Source organism: Myotis davidii, unplaced genomic scaffold (assembly GCF_000327345.1).
Source record: "Myotis davidii unplaced genomic scaffold, ASM32734v1 scaffold118, whole genome shotgun sequence".
Taxonomy (NCBI): Eukaryota; Metazoa; Chordata; class Mammalia; order Chiroptera; family Vespertilionidae; genus Myotis; species Myotis davidii.
In genome coordinates this window covers 2471639-2494671 of record NW_006290441.1, presented here as the reverse complement: position 1 = coordinate 2494671, position 23033 = coordinate 2471639, and the positions used below count along the sequence as shown (strand labels likewise).

At 40.3% G+C, this 23033-nt stretch overlaps 1 protein-coding gene across 1 annotated transcript in view; it reads left to right on the top strand.

The window, feature by feature from the left end:
• Positions 1-23033, top strand: part of ZNF143 (zinc finger protein 143) — a 36517-nt gene that overhangs the window by 1564 nt on the left and 11920 nt on the right. The window contains 11 exon segments of the mRNA XM_015563723.1: positions 5015-5133; positions 5459-5551; positions 6687-6770; positions 7312-7392; positions 9207-9470; positions 11002-11012; positions 11494-11613; positions 13701-13776; positions 14616-14741; positions 17607-17786; positions 21114-21341. Coding sequence (XP_015419209.1) covers positions 5022-5133; positions 5459-5551; positions 6687-6770; positions 7312-7392; positions 9207-9470; positions 11002-11012; positions 11494-11613; positions 13701-13776; positions 14616-14741; positions 17607-17786; positions 21114-21341 — 1375 coding nt within the window. The 5' untranslated portion in view covers positions 5015-5021.

Below are 23033 nucleotides of genomic sequence, written 5' to 3'. Positions count from 1 at the left end.
AGGAAGGGAGAGGGATAGAGAGTCAGAAACATCGATGAGAGAGAAACATCGATCAGCTGCCCTCCGCACGCCCCCCACTGGGGATGCGCCCACAACCAAGGCACATGCCCTTGACCGGAATCGAACCCAGGACCCTTGAGTCCGCAGGCCGACGCTCTATCCACTGAGCCAAACCGGTTCTGGCAAAGTAGAATTTCTTGATCATATAGTTGGTAACTACCAGTATATTTAACCTTTTGAGAAACTCAAATTGTTTTCCGAAGTATGAGAGTTCCCATTTCTTCATATTCTTGCCAATACTTATTATCAGTCTCTTTGATAAGTAGCCATTTTAGTGGGAATGAAGTGGTATTTCTTAGGGATTTTGATTTGCATTTCCCAGTGGCTTATGGTATTGAGCATTTTTTTCATGTGTTTATTGGCCATTTGTATATCTTTTTTTTTTTAATTGACTTTTTACAGAGAGGAAGGGAGAGAGATAGAGAGTTAGAAACATCGATCAGCTGCCTCCTGCACATCTCCCACTGGGGATGTGCCCGCAACCCAGGTACATGCCCTTGACCGGAATCGAACCTGGGACCTTTCAGTCCGCAGGCCGAGGCTCTATCCACTGAGCCAAACCGGTTTCGGCCATTTGCATATCTTTAGAGAAATGTTGAGTTTGCTCCTTTCTCCTTTTTTAAAATTGGATTGCTTGTCTATTACTGAGTTGTAAGAGGTCTTTATATAAAAGTCCCTTATCAGATACAAGATTTGCAAAATGTTCATAGCCTTTGGCTGCAAGTGGAGATATTGCTGTGAAGTGAGGATTCATTGTGCTCCTCATAGGAAGATGACCTACCTGGCTTGGGGAATTGTACCTCTACTATTACTTCAGCTGTACCTCTACTATAATTATTTATAATGTACATGCAGTTTATGATCATGTGAGGAGAATTTTCTGAGTCCTGAGGTTTTCATCATTACTCAGTTTTGACATTTTTAATCTAATTTTTGCTTTTTTTGTTTTAACCTGAGGTTTCACTTAGTTCTGAGTCTTTTTGCTCCTTGTTTTATTTTAGGACAGTGATTTTTTAAGATTCGGGTTGCGTGTGTCATTGCTCCTTTTTATGCTTAATTTGTGAGACAGTATTTTAAACTTTATTGTGGTCCTGCCTGGGTAGCTCAGTTGGTTAGAGCTTCTGCCTCATACGTTAAGGTTGTGGGTTCAATCCCCAATCAAGGCACATACAAGAATCAACCGAAAATGCATAAATAAATGGAACAAGTCAATGTGTCTCTCTCACTCGCTCTCCCTTTTCTTCTTTCTCAAATCAATAAAATTTTTTAAAAATAAACTTTCTTATACTGTCAATCAAAGTTATTTTGTTTTTTTAAGATGGATTTAGACTGAGAAATCTCCCTCATAGAAAAGAAAATTTTGAAAACAGTAATAAACTTCTCCATACTTTTCCATGGACCTAATCCCATTTTAAAACTGGTATAGTGGGAACTCTGCACCCTGTGGAAATAATTTGTCGTTAATGTGTAGACATGGGCACTTAACTCCAAACTATGTTTGTTATACTTAAAATACCACTTTACTCAGCACTTAACTTTGACTAGGCACTAAATTGAATAATGTATTGAGTGGTTTACATATGTACATAAACGTATTACCTTCACTATAAACTTAAGTCAAGTACTGGAGTTATCCCTATTTTGCAAGTGAGTCAACTGAGGTGAGAGTAACTTGTCCAACTATTACACAGCAGAGCTGTGACTTGAAGAAAGCCCAGTCTATCAACCTACCAGGTACCCACCTCTTTAACTTTTAAAATACAATCTGTAGTTCCTAGAATGATATGATATTTTGAGTACTATACTTAATATGCCATAGCATGTATGTTAATGTGCTATTTGTACACGTTTTTTGTTTTTTGTTTTGTTTTTTTAATATATTTTATTGATTTTTTACAGAGAGGAAGGGAGAGAGATAGAGAGTTAGAAACATTGATGAGCGAGAAATATCGATCAGCTGCCTCTTGCACATCTCCCACTGGGGATGTTCACGCACCCCAGGTACATGCCCTTGACTGGAATCGAACCTGGGACCTTTCAGTCTGCAGGCTGACGCTCTATCCACTGAGCCAAACCGGTTTCGGCTGTACACATTTTTAAGTTAAATAATAATGAAAGCATTTGGCTTAGTATTGTAAACACAGATTTATAAAATATGAACTAATGGTCACAAGAAATTGGAATCATTAAAATGAATGACACTTTATACATGCTATATACACATAATACAGTGGCATATTGTGAAAAGTGAGACGCAATGAAAAGAGTATTGGGATAAAAAAAGACCTAATTTTTAATCCCATCAAGTTAATAGAGGACAATTTTAAAGCACTCTGCAACATGAGATATGTTAAACCCATTAGATATTTATTGAACATATAATCTTAGGAGTCAAAATTCCAGAGACTCAGAGGACACAGCACATACTTAGAAGGATATAGTCTAATGGGCAGAATGGATCAGGTAGTGAGGGGCTAGTGACAATTAAAGGCTGTTCCCTGTGTTTGGACTGCCCTTTATACTCTTCTACCCCTAGGAAATGCTTATTTATCTTTTTATGCCCAAACTTATATGTCCTAGTCTTTGTATCCCTGAGGCAAAGCTAGGTGTTGCTTTCTTTATTAATGCTTCTTTTTGTTTATAATAACTACTTTTAGTTTTTAAAATCATAGACATTATCATGGTGAAATTTTTTTTTTAAACTTACAGAAGATATACAGTAAATATTGAGTCCTTTCCCCACTCACCCTCAGTCTCCTAGTCCCATTTCTGGGAGGTAACCACTTGTATTTTTAAATGTAGATATTTATATATTTTTTAAAAAAACATGAATTCTCAGTTACGGGGAAATAGACGTTCCTCTATCCTCAGAGTTCTTCGGGCTGGTCGAATAATCAAACAGACATGATATAGATTAGCAAGAGAAAAATAACCAAATTTAATACATACCCCCCCCAAATATGAAAGAGTCAGAAACCCCCACATGCTAGTGGTTCAGAGAGAGGAAGGGGAATTGAGGTATATAAGATACCCTGAGCTAGGAATGAGATCATGTACCTTGGGGGCTTCAAAGAGTTACTGCAGAATGATAAGAACACGTGTATTTTATAGAAGCTTGTATTTGCCAGCAATTTGTGTCCAGGAAATAGTTGTTTCTTCATCTTTCAGTTGGTATAGATTATTTTTTCCATTAGGATCAAAACTGAAGCCTTTCTGGAGAAATTTAATAGTTGACCAGCTTTCAGACAAGAGAGAACTTTATTTCAGATATGTGAGCTACCTATTGATGCTTTATATTAGAGTTATTTGGAGATTTGTAAATGAAAGAAAAGGACAAATGCTTACGTTATGATAAAAACTTAGACATTTATTTTATTTTGAGAGTACATTTATTAAAACTGAGGACAGTGAAACAAAGGAAGGACTTAAGGTAGAAGAAACAACAGGAGAGAGTGTGGTTCATAGATCAATGCTCAACCACTGAGTTACATCGGCCAGGCCATATTGTGCTTTTAATATTATTATTATTTTAATATATTTTATTGATTTTTTACAGAGAGGAAGGGAGAGAGATAGAGAGTTAGAAACATCGATGAGCGAGAAATATCAATCAGCTGCCTCTTGCACATCTCCCACTGGGGATGTTCCCGCAACCCAGGTACACGCCCCTGACCGGAATCGAACCTGGGACCTTTCAGTCCGCAGGCCGACGCTCTATCCACTGAACCAAACCGGTTTCGGCCATATTGTGCTTTTAAATATTGACATTGAAAATCAGATCTTTAGATCTGTAAAGGTCCTCAAGAGATACCCTTGTCCAGTTCCCTGGCCCAGGGCAGCTAAATTAACCAACTCCTGTTTAAGACCACTCAGAGTCCACATAGGTAAAGGAACCTAGAGATAGGAGAAGGAAGGAAGGGGGTTATGGTGGTGATTGGTACAAGAGCCATTCATTCATCTATTTATTCTGCACCTATTGTATATCTTCTAAGTGCCAACTATTTATTAGGTACTTAAGTCAGCAGTGATCAAACAGATAAAAATCCCTATCTGTCCTGGTGAAGGGGGAAATAGACAAACAAAATAAAAAGTAAGTGCATGTAATATGTCAATAATACTATGCAGAAATATGAAGGAGGGCAGAGGGATAGGGATGTCATGGTTGGTGTAGGAGGTGCAGTTTGAAATGAAATGAAGAAGGAAGCTCTTATTGGAGTGGCATTGAACAAAGACTTGAAGAAGAAGAGGGAATAATAATGAAAATGCTGGAAAGAATGTTTGAGGCAGAAGGAACATCAAATGTAAATGTCCTGAGGCAGCAGAACACCAAGTATATTTGAGGAAAAGCAAGGACATCAGTGTGGCTGAAATAGAAGGAATGAGATGAAGAGCATCAGCAATTGAGGGGCAAGATCATTGGCCTTATAGGCTAGTATAAGGACTTTGGCTTTACTGTGAGAAGTCATCAGAAGGTTTTGAGCCTGCTGTACTGAGAGGAGACTGGGGAGGTGACAGCAGGAGCAGGGAGATAGGATGTTTTTGCAGTAATGTTGGTGAGAGATGGTAGTGGCTTGGATCAGGGAAGTAATGGTGAAAATTGTGAGAAGTGGCCAGATTCAGGATAGATTTCTGAAGACTGAGTCAACAGATTGCTAGTGGATTATAAGTGGGAATCTTCAATCATGTTAAACCTAAAGAACTCTAATTATGGGAATTTTAGACATGGTCCAAAACTGATAGGCAAGACTTGTCAGTGTGTTCAATCATTCACTGGTGAATTATGAAAAGCATGACTTGGACTTTGGGTTCATACTCTTACCCTGCATATTCAATGAAATTTCAGCTTATTTCAAACATTGTTTACTTCTTAGCATTAAGATTCATAAATATTCTTTTTAGCTTTTATTTCCTATGCATTGTTCTTTGTTCTCAAGTGTCTATATTTTTCTTCAAGGTAAAAAATGTTGCTAGCCCAAATAAATCGAGATTCTCAGGGAATGACAGAGTTTCCTGGAGGAGGAATGGAGGCTCAGCATGTTACCCTGTGCCTGACAGAGGCAGTAACTGTGGCAGGTGAGCAGTCTTGTTTGAAGGGATCGTGTGGGCTTGGAAATACCATTTATCTTAAGGGAAAATTTAAAAATCACAACACTGTGTTTACTTCCCTCTTCTTGTTTATCTAAAGACAACCCAAAGCTAAGCCTTTGGATGGCATTTTTATCTTCATGTGGATGCTGGGTATGGCAGGGCAGGGAAACGTTTTTGTAAGTACTAGAAAAAGTCCCATTTGAGTCTAAATTAATCAGTCTGCCTTTTGCCTAATATTCATTTTTAAAAAATAACTTAAATAGCATATACATATGATGTTATCTAAAGAAAATAACTCTTTTTATGATAGATGCTGATAATTTAGAAAATATGGAAGGTGTAAGCTTACAAGCAGTAACACTTGCAGATGGTTCTACCGCTTATATACAACACAATTCTAAAGGTATGTGCCTCATATATAACCCATTGGTTAATACCAGCAATGTATAATAACCTCAGAGTTGAGCACTTAGCAACTATACATGATCTTAACTTAGCAACTATACCCCTCCCTTATCCCTCCTAAAGATGCTGTATTGCATATGGTGATTTTCAACAGTCTCAGTTTAACTTATTTTTTAAAATAAATATGTTTTTATGGATTTTTAGAGAGAGAAACATTGATTGGCTACCTCCTGCATGTCCTCCACTGGGGACTGAGCCCGCAACCTGAGCATATGCCCCAACCTCAAATCAAATCAGTGACTTCTTTTGTGCATGGGAGGACACTCAACCAACTGAGCCACACTGACTGAGCTCAGTTTAACTTAAATATTGTTTTAATTTGGGGACACCCTTTGAGATATTCAGAAGATACTGTGGAGAATCAAAATTAGTGAGGCAGGAAGGAGTGTCCCCAACCTAATTCTAGTAAGACCTTTCTTGCTTTTTAAATTCAAATTATTATTTAATTTTTTTTTTTATTGATTTTCCACAGAGAAGAAGGGAGAGGGATAGAGAGCTAGAAACATCGATGAGAGAGAAACATCCACCAGCTGCCTCCTGCACGCCCCCCAGTGAGGATGTGCCCGCAACCAAGGCACATGTCCCCGACTGGAATCGAGCCCGGGACCCTTGAGTCCGCAGGCCGACGCTCTATCCACTGAGCCAAACTGGTTCGGCTAATATTTTTAAGAAATATATTCAGGGATGAGAATGACAGCTGGCCTCACATACACGGACATATTGTTTATTCTTCCCAGCTCCAGCTTCCCCCTAGTCAGAATACTGTTCCTAGGTGGCTCTGAAAGGCATATAGAGGTTATACTCATGTAGCCTGCTATAATGAGCCACTCTTCCTCTTGAACTTGTCTAATTGAAAATTGGAGGGGAGGAAGGATGGCTGAGGGAGGATTTTCTGCTTTCTGTAGGATCACTGGATGTGTTAATGAATTGCCTCAGAACATTGAGGGAAGAATTCAAGATGAACATGATCTTAAGTAGTGTATGTTTTTATAGTTGATAATCATTTTGAAATTGTATAAAATTTAAAATTTTGTTTGTGCTAATTTATTGGCTTAAATGTTTTTTTGTTCCAGATGGAAAACTCATAGATGGCCAGGTCATTCAGTTGGAAGACGGTTCTGCTGCCTATGTTCAACATGTACCCATACCTAAAAGTAGTAAGTATTTGATGCTACTTACCTTCCTGTTTTTCATACTGCAGTATTTGCTACCTCAAGCTCCTCTCACTACTTAAACTCAGTCCTGATCTCTAGTCCTCCTCTGAAACGGAAGATCAGTAGATGTCACATAGAGCTTATAAAGACCATTTTAACTTGAGACTTTGTCTCAAAATAATAGAAAAGAACTTGCTGGACTGCACTCTGGAGATAAGTGTGCAACAGTCCTAGTATTTCTATTATTTTAGCTATTTAGCTAAATCCTACATGTCTCTGATTTTTTTCCCTTTTTTCTTTTTTTCTTCTTTCAACTCTTCTAATCCCCTGGTACATATTCCTAATATAAGTAGGAATATCTTAATATCTTTTTACCATTAAGCACTTATTCAGAGTAGCTTTACTGAAATTACTTAAATGTTCAAGGACCCATAGAGCAAGGGTAGTTTTTATAATGTGTTCAATGATTTATTTTACTTATTTTACTCTGTTGTTGAATGATCAGAAAACATGGGATCTAAATGTAAGCATTGTTCTCGAGCAGGGGACAGTTTACGTCTAGAGGATGGTCAAGCCGTGCAGTTAGAAGATGGAACTACAGCCTTTATTCACCATACCTCCAAAGGTAAAATAGTTTTGGAAATGTGAATAAGTAAGGAAGAAATGGGGACGTGGGAAAAATAAGACCTGCCTTTAGTTACTGAAGTGGTGTCATGTAAAAGAAGAATTATACTTGTTCTCAAATACAAGATGGCAGATTTTGGCACAATCTAAGGAAAAATTTCTGATAATTTGAGCTGTCCTGTAACAATTCAGAATAGCAAGCCCCTGTTCCCTGAAGGACTTCAAATAGAGGCTACTTTTATTTTTTTTTTTAAATATATTTTATTGATTTTTTACAGAGAGGAAGGGAGAGAGATAGAGAGTTAGAATCATCGATGAGAGAGAAACATCGATCAGCTGCCCCCCGCACATCCCCCACTGGGGAAGTGCCCGCAACCCAGATACATGCCCCTGACCGGAACCAAACCTGGGACCCTTCAGTCCGCAGGCGGACGCTCCATCCACCGAGCCAAACCGGTTTCGGCTAGAGGCTACTTTTAAAATATGAAATTAGCCCTGACTGGTCTTTCTCAGTGGTTAGAGCATTGGCCCAAGCACTGAAGAGTCATGGGTTCAATTCCCAGTCAAGGGCACATACCTCAGTTGCAGGTTTGATCCCCGCCCTGGTCGGGTTGTGTGCGGGAGGCAACCAATTGATGTGACTCTTTCACATGGATGTTTCTCTCTCTCTCTCTCTCTCTTTCTCCCCCTTCCCCCTCCACTCCTCTCACTCTCTCTAAAAAGCAATGAAAAAAATATCTTGATATTTTTGAAGATTAAAAATCCTATATAATAAAAGGGTAATATGCAAATCAACCTAATGGCTGAACCACCAATCACTATAACATGCACTGACCACTAGGGGGCAGACGCTCAATGCAGGAGCTGCCCCCTGGTGGTCAGTTTGCTCCCACAGGGGGAGCACCGCTCAGCCACAAGCTGGGTTCACGGCTCGCGAGTGGAGTGGCAGTGGTGGGAGCCTCTCCCACCTCCGCAACAGCACTAAGGACCCCTCAGGGATGTCTGATTGCCAGCTGGCAAGTGGACATCCCCCGAGAAGTCCTGGACTTCGAGAGGGCACAGGTTGGGCACAGGTTGGGCATGTATGTCATGCACTGGGCCTCTAGTATATATATAAAATATTTTAAAGTTAAATTGTTGCCTTTTTTCTCTCTTAAATAGAACTTCTTTGCCTATTGTGTTAAAACTAAATTAAAATATCTGAAACAAGTAGAGCAAAATACTAACGTTTATTAATAACTTCATGTGGTGAGGACCAGAGCTTTGAGGTGGAATTCATAGGTATAATGAGCACAGCTCTGCAGAAAGATATCTGGGTTCAAATCTTGGTCAGCTATTCTTTAGCTGTGTGACTTTGAACAAAGTACTTAACCAAAAATATTTTTTTTCTTTAGCAGTGGGAGTTAATCATGGGTTCATTTTAGTTGGACAGATTTACTATTTCATAATGCTGTATACAGCTTTGTATGATTATTTAAGGGGGGGCGGGGAAACCATGGCCTTTGGAGTCACATTGACATGAATCCAGATCCTTGTTTTTTGACATACTGATTTTGGCAATTAATTTTATTATTTCCTGGTTCCTACGGAAAGTGACTTTACTTCCCAAAACCTCAACTTCCCATTTGTACAGTGGTGGTGGTAAATATACCTGCCTCACAGAATCGTGAGGATTGACTGAAATAGCATATGTAAAGCACATGAGTCAGGGTTCAGTGTAACTACTCAGTAAAACTTCACTCCCTTCTTCTTTTAAATATGTAACTGTTCATCAGACTACCTTTAATTTAATGCCATTCTCTTCCATTCCTTCAGATAGTTATGACCAGAGCGCATTACAGGCAGTTCAGCTGGAAGATGGCACCACGGCTTACATCCACCATGCAGTGCAAGTCCCACAGTCTGATACCATCCTAGCAATTCAGGCTGATGGTACCGTGGCAGGTCTGCATACTGGGGATGCCACAATTGATCCTGAAACCATCAGTGCTTTGGAACAGTATGCAGCAAAGGTACATCATTTTACAGTATCAAGAACAACCTTCTTTATTTTTCATTAAAAGAAAAGAAAACAAAAAAGTATACTGTATCCGATAAGAAACTGGCAATTCAGAGTCAGAATCAGACAGCATCAAGGAGAAGATCAGCCTCTTAACAGAAGTGTGTAGAAAGAAATATTGGAAGAAAAATAAGGGACGGGATAAGAGCTTATAGAAAATAAGTGGGTGACGGGTAACTAATAGAAGTTATATTCGAGGATGAGTGAGTGCCATAAGAGAAATAATAAAGTGTAAGTAAAATTTATGGATTAAGAAGTAGAAATTAGAGATTGGAAAAAGTGAAGGAACGTCTCAATTAAGTTTTATATCAAAACGGCTGGGTTTTTTCCCTGTATTGAATATATATTTTTCATATAGTTTAAAAGGTTACTTTCCCAGTTTTTATTGTGAAAATTTTCACACACAGAAATAAGCAATAATGAACCTTCATGAACTTATCACCCTGTCTAAATAATTATCAAAATGTAAAACTTTTTAAAGCTTTATTTTATTCCTATTTGACCGGAATCGAACCTGGGACCTTTCAGTCCGCAGGCCGACGCTCTATCCACTGAGCCAAACCGGTTTCGGCTAAAGCTACTTTTTTATATAAGAATTTCTCAGCATTATTGTGCCCTTTTATGGATGAAAGCAAAAATAGGGAACTTGCCCTGGCCAGTTTTCTCAGTGGTTAGAGTGTTGGCCAGTGGACTAAAGGATTGTGGGTTAGATTCCTGGTCAAGGGTATGTACCTCAGTTGCAGGTTCGATCCCTGGCTTGGGTGGGTGCATGCAGGAGGCAACCAATTGATGTATGTGTCTCTCTCACATCGATATTTCTCTCTTTCCCCCCTCCTAAAATATATATAAATATAGATACAGATATATCCCTTGAGTATGTTAAGGAATACCTGCATACAATGGAGATGATACTTGGGGTTTTTTTCTAGAGTGGCAACACAGCAGTACCCCCCTTACTAGCGGTTTCAGTTACCCACAATCAACTGCAGTTTAGAAATATTAAATGGAAAATTCGAACAGTCATAAGTTTTACATTGTGTGTCATTCTGAGTAGCATGATGAAATCTCACACTTCTCTGCGTAGGATGTGAATTATTTTTTAGTCCGGTGTATCCTCACTGTATATACCCTACCTGCCTGTTAGTCACTTAGTAGCTGTCTCAATTATCAAATAGACTGTCATTGTATTATAGTACTTTTGTTCATGCACTTAATCATATTTTCAAGCACTTAATAATATTTTACTTAATAATGACCCCAAATCACAAAAGCAGTGATACTGGCAATTTAGATATAACAAAGAAAAGGCATAAAGTGCTTCCTTTAAGTGAAAGTTGAAAGTTCTCAACTTGCCGAAACCGGTTTGGCTCAGTGGATAGAGCGTCGGCCTGCGGACTGAAGGGTCCCGGGTTCGATTCCGGTCAGGGGCATGTGCCTGGGTTGCGGGCACATCCCCAGTGGGGGATGTGCAGGAGGCGGCTGATTGATGTTTCTGACTCTCTCTCTCTCCCTTTCTCTCTGTGAAAAATCAATAAAATATATTTAAAAAAGAAAAAAAGAAAGTTCTCAACTTAATAAGGTACTTTATCATCTCATAACATCATCATCGTAAGAAGGATGATTACAGCACAATAAGATATTTAGAGAGACCACATTCACACTTTATTACAGTATATTATACATGTTATATTAATTATTATTCATCTCTTACTGTGCCTATTTTATAAATTAAACTTTATTATAAGTATGTAGATATAGAAGAAAACATAGTGCATATAGGGTCCCATCCAATCTGTGGTTTCAAGTATCCACTGAGAATCTTGTATCCCTGTGGATAAGGGGGGACTACTGAAGATCTTTGAGCTCTAGCCACTCCTCATCATGGATCTCCTTTCAACTTCTTCCAGAGTCACTGACTTCAGCCATGGAATGGAATTAGCCTAACTGGCTCAACATGATAAAATCTTCGTACAATGATAACAGTACTTTCATCTATTTTATCTCTGTGTAAACAATTTAAGTAATACTTTCTGTTTCATCTAGATTGTCTTACAAGGACATGCAGCAAGAGTAACTGCTAAATCTCAGCAGAGTGGAGAGAAGGCGTTTCGATGTGAATATGATGGATGTGGAAAATTATATACAACAGCTCATCATCTTAAGGTATATATGAAGAAATGCTGGGTCTAGTTATGAGAATACCTAGGACATTAAATGCCAACATGATAAATTTGTAGCATTCAAATGCCTTCTTTTCCTTCATTTATCAAGGTATAGACCAGTGATGGCAAACCTTTTGAGCTCGGCGTGTCAGCATTTTGAAAAATCCTAACTTAACTCTGGTGCCATGTCACATATAGAAATTTTTTGATATTTGCAACCGTAGTAAAACAAAGATTTGTATTTTTGATATTTATTTTATATATTTAAATGCCATTTAACAAAGAAAAATCAACCAAAAAAATGAGTTCGCGTGTCACCTCTGACACGCATGTCATAAGTTCGCCATCACTGGACTATAGACACACATTCACACTCACACTCAATCAAAGACACACAAAAGCCTATGCAGATTTTAGAAAATGTCAACTTTTTGTGGGCTTGGACTATGTTTACTTCATCTTGTCTACATACTGGCACATGGTAAGTACTCTATATATTTGAATACATTTTTGTCAAATGTGAAATTTATAAAATTATATCAGTAGTGTGTATAATCACCTTTTTAACAGTGATCTGCTGAAATCTAGCAAAAGTTGGTGTTAGTTTGTCCTATCGTCCAAATATACAGGCCAAGTACTTTCATTGCAGCTAAACACGATATACCATGTCTCAAAAATAATAGCTCACAATAACTGAATAATTTACAATGTGGCAGGAAGTGTGCATTTAGTATGTTGCTGGGGTCCAACTCCAACAGGTCCAAGAGTCCCCAAAGGTGTGGACGGAGTCGGCAAAGATGGAATGACACAGAGATAGCATTCAGTTGATCAGCAGCCTAGGCAGGATCTCTAGTCAAGTTCTGGTCAGGATCTTCAGTGAAGTTCTAGTTAGGATCTCTGGCCAGGTTCTGTGTCCATGTTCTCTTGCTAGGTTCTCCAGCCAGGTTCTGTAGCCATATTCTCTTGCTACGTTCTCCAGCCAGGTTCGGTTTAGGTTCTCCAGCCAGGTTCGGTCGCCAGGTTCTGTAGCCGGGTTCTTCAGCCAGGTTCTGTCTAGGTTCTCCAACCAAGTTCTGTAGCCAGGTTCTGTCCAGGATCTTTTGCCATGTTCTCTCCAGCGAAGTTCTTCTGTCTCTAGGTTCTGTGTCTAGGTTCTCCTTTCCTAACTTCAGGGAAAAATCCCTACCTGGGGAAACAACCTTTCTCGGAGAGGTGACCTTGGTTAAAACACATAGCGCTAAGGGGAGCAAACATATTAAGAACAGTATGCCATATACGCCAGGTCCCTTGAAACATATGCTGTGCAGGTGTTTCTTCCCTGCAGCGACTGTGTCAAGCAGCAAGGATGGACCGGCTGCTAGCAGTATGTGTGAAGTAGCAACCTCAGAGCCCATCGTCACTACTTAGCAGTGTATAACCTTAACATGTTACCTACCCTCTTAGTACCTTATTTTCCTTATCTATAAAATTGGATGATAAAGTATATTCCCATAGAGTAGTTATGAGAATTAAATAAAACTATACATGTAAAGTATCAAAAAGAATGGCCTGGCATGTGGTAGAAGTTCAATAAATGTTGGCCACTGTCATGATCATTCATTTGTCACAACAGCACCCTGTGACAATACTGTTTATATCCTCACTTTACAGAGAGCATTTAAGGCTTACAGCAGGCAAGTGTCGTGGCCACACTGCTAGTCAGTGGTGAAGCCTGGCCTCAGATGGAGGGAAGCAGCAGCCTCTGTATCTTAACCTTCCACTGGGTAGCCTCTCCCTACACTCTGCTCCTGGCTCTCACCATGCAATGTTCCATGCACACACCTTTGAGCACTCTAGAAAAATTCACACCTCCACTCTTCCTGTTTCTTATTTAAAATGAGTACTTCTTAACAATATTTTGGTCTATACTGAGAATTCCTGGACTGTAGTTTTTGAGAAAAGTTACCTTTTTGTGTGCATGTGGTTTTTCTAAAGTAACATACAAATAACAAAATAATTCAGCAGTGAAAAAAAAAATAGTTCTGTGTTGATACCATCTACCTGAGAAATGCCTAAAGGAAATAGAATCATTTTGTGTTTTAATGACAGGTTCATGAGAGGTCACACACGGGAGACCGGCCTTATCAGTGTGAGCATCCTGGCTGTGGGAAGGCATTTGCAACAGGTAAAAACATGAATTTGCTTCACTTAGGAGTCAAGCAGAGGCAGGCCTGAGGCAGGAAATGACCCCTTGCTTTTTGTCTGAATTAGCATGCACACAATGACCAGTTTTTCAGTCTGTCCCTTAGCTACCTCTTATCCTACTTGCTCTATTCTCTCTCTGTTCCCATTTTTCTCCTCAGGCCTATTTTATTTCTGCCTACTTTGTTTGGTGTTTCACTCCACACCCTGCTTTATTTTAGCAGGAAAAATAAAAGCTGGCACAGAATTTAACATTAGGACAGACCGCAGGGGGAACCCTGGGGAACTGGGACAGATCCAGCAGGGCCAGGAGGGGTACCTCATTCCATGTCTTGAGGTCACTTCAGGTTTTTGGGTTATGAGTTACGAGCATCTAATAAGACGAGAACACTTTTTAAAAAGACACATCCTCTTCTAGACAGATGAAACTATTGAATTTCCAGCATGATAGTCCTGAGCTGTCATATTCTTGTACATTTTTTTTTTTTATTTCAGAGAGGAAGGGAGAGGGAGAGAGAGAAACATCAATGATGAAAGAGAATCATTGATCGGCTAGCTCCTGCATGCCCCCACACTGGGGACTGAGCCCGCAAACCGGGCATGTGCCGACTGGGAATCGAACTGTCACCTCCTCGTTCATAGGTCCACGCTCAACCACTGAGCCATGCTGGCCAGGCCTCTTGTACATTTTCAATAGTTATTTTGTTGTGCTTGCCTAGTATTATAGCCTTGGTGTTTACTATATTTTTCAATAGCTTAATTTCAACAGGCATGGTTAGAGGGGTCTTGTGTAATTAAATTTCTTTTAAATTTTTCTTAAAGGTTATGGATTAAAAAGTCATGTCAGAACTCATACAGGAGAAAAGCCATATCGGTGTTCAGAAGATAATTGTACTAAATCCTTTAAAACTTCAGGAGATCTACAGAAACATATCAGAACTCATACAGGTACAGTACTGGTGTGAACAAATCTGTCTAGGCCAGCAGTCGCCAACCGGTGGTCCGTGAGGTCCGAAAGGTTCTCGACTGCTGCTCTAGACCACCAACTCTCAGTATCTAAAAGGGATTGTCTAAGTAACAGGCTTATTTACCTAGGATTACACACATGCTTCGTAGACCAACTGAGACCAGAACCTAAGGCACCCAGTGGTTTCTCAACTTAGTATTGCTTCTCATGCATCAAGCTACTGCTAAAAAAAAGTGTTCAAGCCCCTAACAGCCTCACAGAAAGAAAGGCTTGCAGTTTCCTTGTGATTATCTCTCCTCCCCTTAAAATTTTCTTCTCTTTTTCTAAAACAGCGTTTTGTCCTTATCTTCCCTCTCTTCCTTGTGTGTAGAATTGGTGTTATAAAGGTAATTATTTGCTTTGGATTAGAGCTGGAAGAATTTTAGAAACTGTTGATAAGAGATTCTATTATAAGCTGTTGACTAAGTGACATAGCGTAAGAATTTCGTTTGAGATTTACTTCAGATGTTCTAAATATAGTGTAAGTTTGTCCCCAAATACCTCTAAGCATTCTGAAATAGTTTATCAGATTTTTCTGGAGGATTCTTCCAGTCATTAAAATTTAACTTTTAGTTCAAATATGATTTAAAATTGGCTTTACTTTATAATGTTCAGGAACAAAGCTGTAGGTCTGTGCTTCTAGTTCATTCATGCACTTACTTTTATCCATTGTACCAGAAGCAAGTGTTTCCAAGCTCCTGCAAATTCTATTTGGATTTGCTATGTGCTGCCAACTTTTTATATAAAGTTACATAAAACCATTAAACTAGTTCCATTAATATTTGGTCTAAACATCAGAATTGTGATTCCTTTGATAGTATTCATTTCGCATACCACATATTCACGGGGGTTTTAAATTATGAGTATTTTCATTGGTAAAATGTTAGATTGAGTAGGGGGTTTCAGGGACTTCTGTTATAAACAAGTGATTTCAGTGGGAAAACAAAGAAAGGTGCTGCAGAGTTAAAACATTTGAGCTGGGAAAACATTAGTGGTCATTTTTGATCCAGAGAGGAGAAGAGATTTAACCAAGATAAACTCTTTATTCGCCTTAGGTTAATGTACTGAACAGAACTCTCATTAAAGAAAGGATCAAGGATTCCTGCTCCTTTTTATTATTTTATTTTAAATATTTTTTATGTTTTTATGGATTTTAGGGAGAGGGAGGGAAAGGGAGAAGGAGAAAGAGAAACATTGATTGGCTGCCTCCTGCATGCCCCACACCAGGGATCAAGCCTGAAACCCTGGCATGTACCCTGACCAGGAATCAAACCAATGACCTTTTCGTGCATGGGATGATGCTCAACCAATTGAGCAACTCGGCCGAGGCTCCTGCTCCTTTTTGTTTTTAATTAATTTATTATTATTATTTTTTAATCTTCACCAGAGGATATTTTTTCCCATTGATTTTTTTTTAAATACACTTTATTGATTTTTTTTAAAATATATTTTATTGATTTTTTACAAAGAGGAAGGGAGAGAGATAGAGAGCTAGAAACATCAATGAGAGAGAGACATTGGTCAGCTGCCTCCTGCACACCTCCCACTGGGGATGTGCCCGCAACCCATGTACATGCCCTTGACTGGAATCGAACCTGGGACCCTCTAGTCCGCAGGCCGATGCTCTATCCACTGAGCCAAGCCAGTCACGGCTCCCATTGATTTTTGAAGAGGGTGGAAGGGAGAGAGGAGAGGGGGAGAGAGAGTGAAATATCCACCTGGAAGAGACACATGGATTAGTTGCCTCTGGCACTTGCCCAGAGAGGCCAGGGATCCGAACCTGCAAATGAGGTACATGCCCTTGGCTGGGAGTCAAACCCTTCATTCATCTACACACACACACACACACACACGCACATTTAGAGAGAGATTTTCTTTTTAATCCCAGAAGTTGTTTGCTTTATTTGAGCTCATTTAAGAAAAGGTCGCATGGGAATCAAAAGCAAAGGCTGTTTTCTGATTGACGGTTTAAAGGCCCTTTGCGGTTTGATGTTGTATAAAGCCTTTATGAAAAAAGGATGATAGCTGGCAAAGTAGACTTTTTCATAAGATTCGAATGAGAACAATAAAATATTCAGCAAGGATTTTTTAGGCATGTTATGTGCTAGACCAGCCGTGGGCAAACTACGGCCCGTGGGCCGGATCCGGCCCGTTTGAAATGAATAAAACTAAAAAAAAAAAAGACCGTACCCTTTTATGTAATGATGTTTACTTTGAATTTATATTAGTTCACACAAACACTCCATCCATGCTTTTGTTCCGGTCCTCCAGTCCAGTTTAAGAACCCATTGTGGCCCTCGAGTCAAAAAGTTTGCCCACCCCTGTGCTAGACACTAGATTTTAAAACAACCAAAAATTATTTTTCTTCAAGGTATTATAGAATAAATAAAGTTGTGGAGAGGTTTGTAGGGAATTCTAGAGTTGTTCTAACTGAATCTAGCGTTGTTCTTAATCCTATTTTAACTGTGTGCGTGTGTGTGTGTGTTTCTTTATGACATTTCTTTCTTTGCTTTTCTCAGCTTATTTTTTAATATGCCCATCTAAATGATTCCATCTTGGGGAGTCATGTAATCAGTGATGAGTTTTGAATACTGTTCAGGTTTTCCTATGTAAATTTAAGTTTGGAGTTGAAGATGCTATTTGGGGAGGCAGGGGACCAGGGGGTGGAAAGAAACAATCTGAAAGGGAAGCTCACATACAAGAATTCTAGAACCGTGAGCATTACCCTAAGCAGAATTAAAGAATCAGACATTTTAATTTTTTATGTATTTTTGTACCATTTACTTTATTCCCTTGTGTGTTTTCAGGAGAAAGACCCTTTAAATGTCATTTTGAAGGCTGTGGTCGGTCTTTTACAACATCAAATATCAGAAAAGTGCATATTAGGACACACACAGGAGAAAGACCTTATTACTGCACAGAACCAGGATGTGGAAGGGCATTTGCCAGTGCAACCAATTATAAAAACCATGTGAGGATACACACAGGTAACAGTCTCTGATTTTTTGGTCTTCTAACTTTTTCTTTTAAGAATAAACATCTTTCCCTGGCCGGTGTGGCTCAATTGGTTGGGCACCGTCCCGTGCACCAAAGGTTACCAGTTCGATTCCCAGTCAGGGCACATTGTCTGGGTTTCTGGCTCCATCCGAGGTGAGCGGCAGGCAGGAGGCAGCTGATCCATATTGTGCTCTTACATCATTGATGTTTCTATCTCTCCTTCTCCCTTCCTCTGTCTCTAAAAATCAATTAAAAAAAATAAACACCTTTATTACATGAACTAAGATAGGAGGGAAGAGGATATATTGCCTTTCTAGGCCTTGTCCTCTAGCACATAACCATCTGCTCGGCCACACTGGCCTGTCTGGAGTGAAATGTACAAGAAATTTCCCCTGCTGGTACTGCTCCTCTAGAAGACTGTTGATTGTGGCATTCTTTTTCCTTTCATCATGTTTCTTAATTTTCTCTGATCATTTTTTGTTTAAAGTCTCTTCCTCCTCAGGAGTCAGTTTGGTCCATTTGTAGCACAAAAGTTTGTAATTTTTTTTAAAATATATTTTATTGATTTTCCACAGAGAGGAAGGGAGAGAGACAGAGTCAGAAATATTAATGAGAGAGAAACATCAATCAGCCGCCTCCTGCACATCCCCCACCGGGGATGCGCCCACAACCCAGGCACATGCCCCCGACCGGAATTGAACCTGGGACCCCTCAGCCCGCAGGCCAACGCTCCATCCACTGAGCCAAACCGGTTTCGGCCAAAAGTTTGTAATTTTGATGCTCCACGTTGTGGACATATTTTTTGGTGGGTGGGAATGGAAAGGTGAATGGAATAGAAGAGTAGAGCAGAATGTGCATTAGTTTTACAAGAAATTTAAGATATTTTTATTACTGATATTAAGAGTAAATTGTGATAACTCAAAAGACATGTACACAGACTGAAGCTTCAGTTGCTTAAGTCAGTGTTTCTCAGCTGCACTCAAAAACCCCTGGGTATTTCTGGATATATATTCAGGGATCAACAACAATCCCTTTCTTTTGAACAGTGTCATTAACAAGTTTGAATATTGCTATGGGCAGAGGGGAAGCTTTAAGAGAATATAAAGAAAATTTGCTTTCTTAGAAAAAGAAATCACTCAGTTAATAATATAAAAAGAAATTAAAGGGACATGAGACCATAAGCAAAGAGACTGATCAAGGTCATTTAGAATATTTGAAGTGAGGTAGAGAGAGATACAAATGAAAGACATTTAAGAGGTATCGGCTAAGGACTTAGTAACCGGGATAGTCATGAGGAATAAAGAAGAACCTATCATTCTAGCTTGTGATAAAGTTGAATGATGCTAAGATGGGGAAGAGCAGGTTAGAAAGGGAGTGTAGTGGTGTCGCTTAGGAATATATAGGTCTCTAGGTATCCCTCAACACCTAAACTCTTACCATCTGTATATTTGGTATAATGATTTACAAAATTTTTACTCACAATTGATGATCCAAATTGAAAACCACTATAATAAGTCTACTTGTGGGTGTATTTTTCTGTGAAAGGAAAAAATATTAAGTTGCATGTGAGTCTCGATGAGAGAACAAACAGTATACTGGAGTCATATTTCTGATACAGTTATATCTTACTAGGAGCCCGGTGCACGAAATTCGTGCACTTGGTGTGTGTGGGGGGGCAGTGTCCCTCAGCCCAGCCTGCCCCCTCTCACATACTGGGAGCCCTCAGGCGTTGACCCCCATCCCCCTCCAATCGCAGGATCAGCCCCTTGCCCAGGCCTGACGCCTCCGCCAGAGGTGTCAGGCTTGGACAGGGGACCCCCATCTCCCCCTGATCACTGGCTCTGGTCCCCGCCCAGGTCTGAGGCCTCTGGCCCAGGAATCATGCCTGGGCAGGGGACCCCCATCTCCCTCTGATCGCTTGCTCCACTCCCCGCCCAAGCCTGACGCCTCTGACCCAGGCTTCAGGCCTGGGCAAGGGGACCAACATATCCCCCCAATCCCCGGCTCCGCCCCCCACCCAGGCCTGATGCCTCTGGCCTAGGCGTCCGGCCCGGGCAGCGGGGACCCACAGCTGCAGCGGCCCTGCGATTGTGGGCTTCGCTTTAGGCCCAGGCAAGGGACCCCTAGCTCCTGGGACTGCCAGCTTCGACCGTGCCCAGCTCCCATCACTGGCTCCACCCCTACTTCCTGCTATCACTGGCCAGGGTGTCAAAAACTCCTGATTCTCCAATCATGGCTGGGGGGCAGGCCAAAGGCGGCCCAGGGCCACCTTTGCCCTGCCCCCCAGCTCTTAGCTCCCCCCTGGGTTTCTGATGACTGTCAGTGGCAGGGGGCTTCTTCCTGCTTTCCCTTTTGCCTCCCTGCATTGTGCCTACATATGCAAATTAATCGCCATCTTGTTGGCAGTTAACTGCCAATCTTAGTTGGCAGTTAACTGTCGATCTTAGTTGGCAGTTAACTGCCGATCTTAGTTGGCAGTTAATTTGCATATAGTCCTGTTTAGCCAATGAAAAGGGTATTGGTCGTACGCCAATTGCCATTTTTGTCTTTTATTAGATAGGATGCTTGCATTGTGTGTTATATGTTATTGCTATTATTTTCCCTGCATAATTAAGTTAATGTATTTTCTAAGAAAGTGGAAAATTGCCTATAAAACCCTAAGAGGTCTAAAAAGGTGGCTGTAGGTTGGAAGAAAAATTATATTTTGGTCATATAATTTGCATTCCTTTTATAGCTTTAATATATTTCATTTTTGCCCCCCGATGTGGTTCAGTGGTTGAGCATCAATCTATGAACCAGGAGATCATGGTTTGATTTCCGGTTAGGGCACATGCCTAGGTTTCAGGCTCAATCCCCAGTAGGGGGCGTTCAGGAGACAGTCGGTCTATGATGTTTATAAAATCCTTACAGTAAACTGCATTAGTTATAGTAATAATTATATTTATTGTCATTATTAGTGTGATATCATTAATCATATCTAGATTATCTAGTTATAGGTAGATTACAGTTTTATCAAAAAGGCATAGAGTTGAATGGGGAAACATCTTCATCCTTAATTTTCTCATCCCTTGAAATTAAGGGGAAAGTGGTGTTCAGACACAGGATGACACTCAGGGTGCAGACTACCCTTTAACAAAATCAAAAGCATTGTTAAGGAGTCTTCTTGTGAGCTGCCTCATGACAGGATAGAAAGGGATTTGGAAACTACTTTTTGCCATTATAGCCCCCTTTCCTCCCCCTTCCCCCAAAGTATAGAATGATTATGCTTCATGTGTAAAAGTTTATTTATTTTGTTTTGTTTTTTTTGTCTTTCTTAGGGGAAAAGCCATATGTTTGTACAGTCCCTGGGTGTGATAAAAGGTTTACAGAATATTCTAGTTTGTATAAGCATCATGTTGTTCACACTCATTCCAAACCTTACAACTGTAACCACTGTGGGAAGACATATAAGCAGATCTCCACGCTGGCCATGCACAAACGGACCGCCCACAACGACACAGAGCCAATCGAGGAGGAGCAGGAAGCCTTCTTCGAGCCTCCCCCAGGTGAAGATTTTGTCTAGTGTCTCTGTGTTTGAGAATCAGCAGTAATTTATGATTTATAGTATTTTCTCAACTGATAGAGCTTCATTTAAATAATCACACAACCATATAATTTATAATTGTGGTAAGTGCTATCAAAGAAAGTACTTCAGGATGTATAAGAAGGGAACTTTCGTCTAGTCTGGACATCAGAGAAAACTTCCCTGAGGAAGTGATTTTTGAGATCTAGAGTGTTAACTAGGTGGAGAGGTGGGGGACGGGGGGAGGGGGGTAGAGCAAAGGCCAAAAGAAACATTTCAAATAGAGGGAGTGGCACATGGAAAACCCCTGAGGTTGGAGAGAGCAAAGTAAATCGGAGACTGAGAGGAGCCTGGCCAGTGTGGCACTTCTGCCTGGAAGGTGGCATGAAACGAGGCTGGAGAGCCAGGCAGGGGCAGCTGGGTTAGGGATGTGTTAAGGATGTTGATCTTAAGCATAAGAGCAGTGAAGCACTCCCAAATAACTTAATTCATTCATGTGCTGTTAGGTAGTGTTGTAGGAGACAAAAATATTCATTTCATTAAGAATAAACTATTGAAAAAATACTTTGGAGAACTACATTCTGTGATTTTAGTTAATTAACTCAGCTTAGGTAAATAGGGAGAATGAATAGATTTTTCTAAAACAAAAACAACTTACAGATTATCGTAATGTTTCACTGAATACCTCCTAAATGAGGTAAATTTGAAAATTAAAAAAACACAAAAACCTTTCCCATTCTTAACAACTGATGAAGCATTGAAAACATTTAGGTGGCCCTACAGGGTTTGGCTCAGTGGATAGAACATCAGCCTATAGACTGAAGGGTCCCGGGTTCAATTCCGCCAAGGGCACATGCCCAGGTTGTGTCAGCCAATTCCCACAGGCCAGACCAAGGGACCCCACTGGTGCATGAATGCATGCACCAGGCCTCTGGGATTTGGAAACTACTTTTTGCCATTATAGCCCCCTTTTCCTCCCCCTTCCCCCAAAGTATGGAATGATTATGCTCCCTTCCCACCCCTGCCTCCATTATATATCTAGTGATATATAAATAGCTATGGAATAGGACAACAGAAAAAACAAAGTAATGACTGCCATGGAAATTATGCCAGGATGACTATAGCCATATGAGTGCATGCATCAACCACTAACTTTGAGAACTACTCTTTTATATATATATATATTTATTATTAGTTAAGGTATTACAAATGTGTCCTCATCCCCCCCATGAGAACTACTCTTAAGTTAGCATATTAAGTCCTCCTTTGAAGGAAAAAAATGTACATTTACCCTGTTCCTGCCTTTATTAGCGGTGGATAAAGGTAGAAGAAGAGAGGGTTCAGAAATCTTCCTGGTTGCCAAGTATTGCAATAATGAACTGTTGAAATTTCTGTTTACTTGCTGGTTCTTTTTGAAATAAAGAAGTGGATGGTGGTTCCTATTCTGTCACTTATTAAATGACTAGGGGTGGGCGGGGAGCCCTCAGGCGTTGACTCCCATCACCCTCCAATCGCAGGATCGGCCCCTCCGATTGCTGGCTCTGCCCCTTGCCCAGGTGTCAGGCTTGGACAGGGGACCCCCATCTCCCCCCGATCACTGGCTCTGGCCCCCACCCAGGCCTGAGGCCTCTGGCCCAGGAATCATGCCTGGGCAGGGGACCCCCATCTCCCTCTG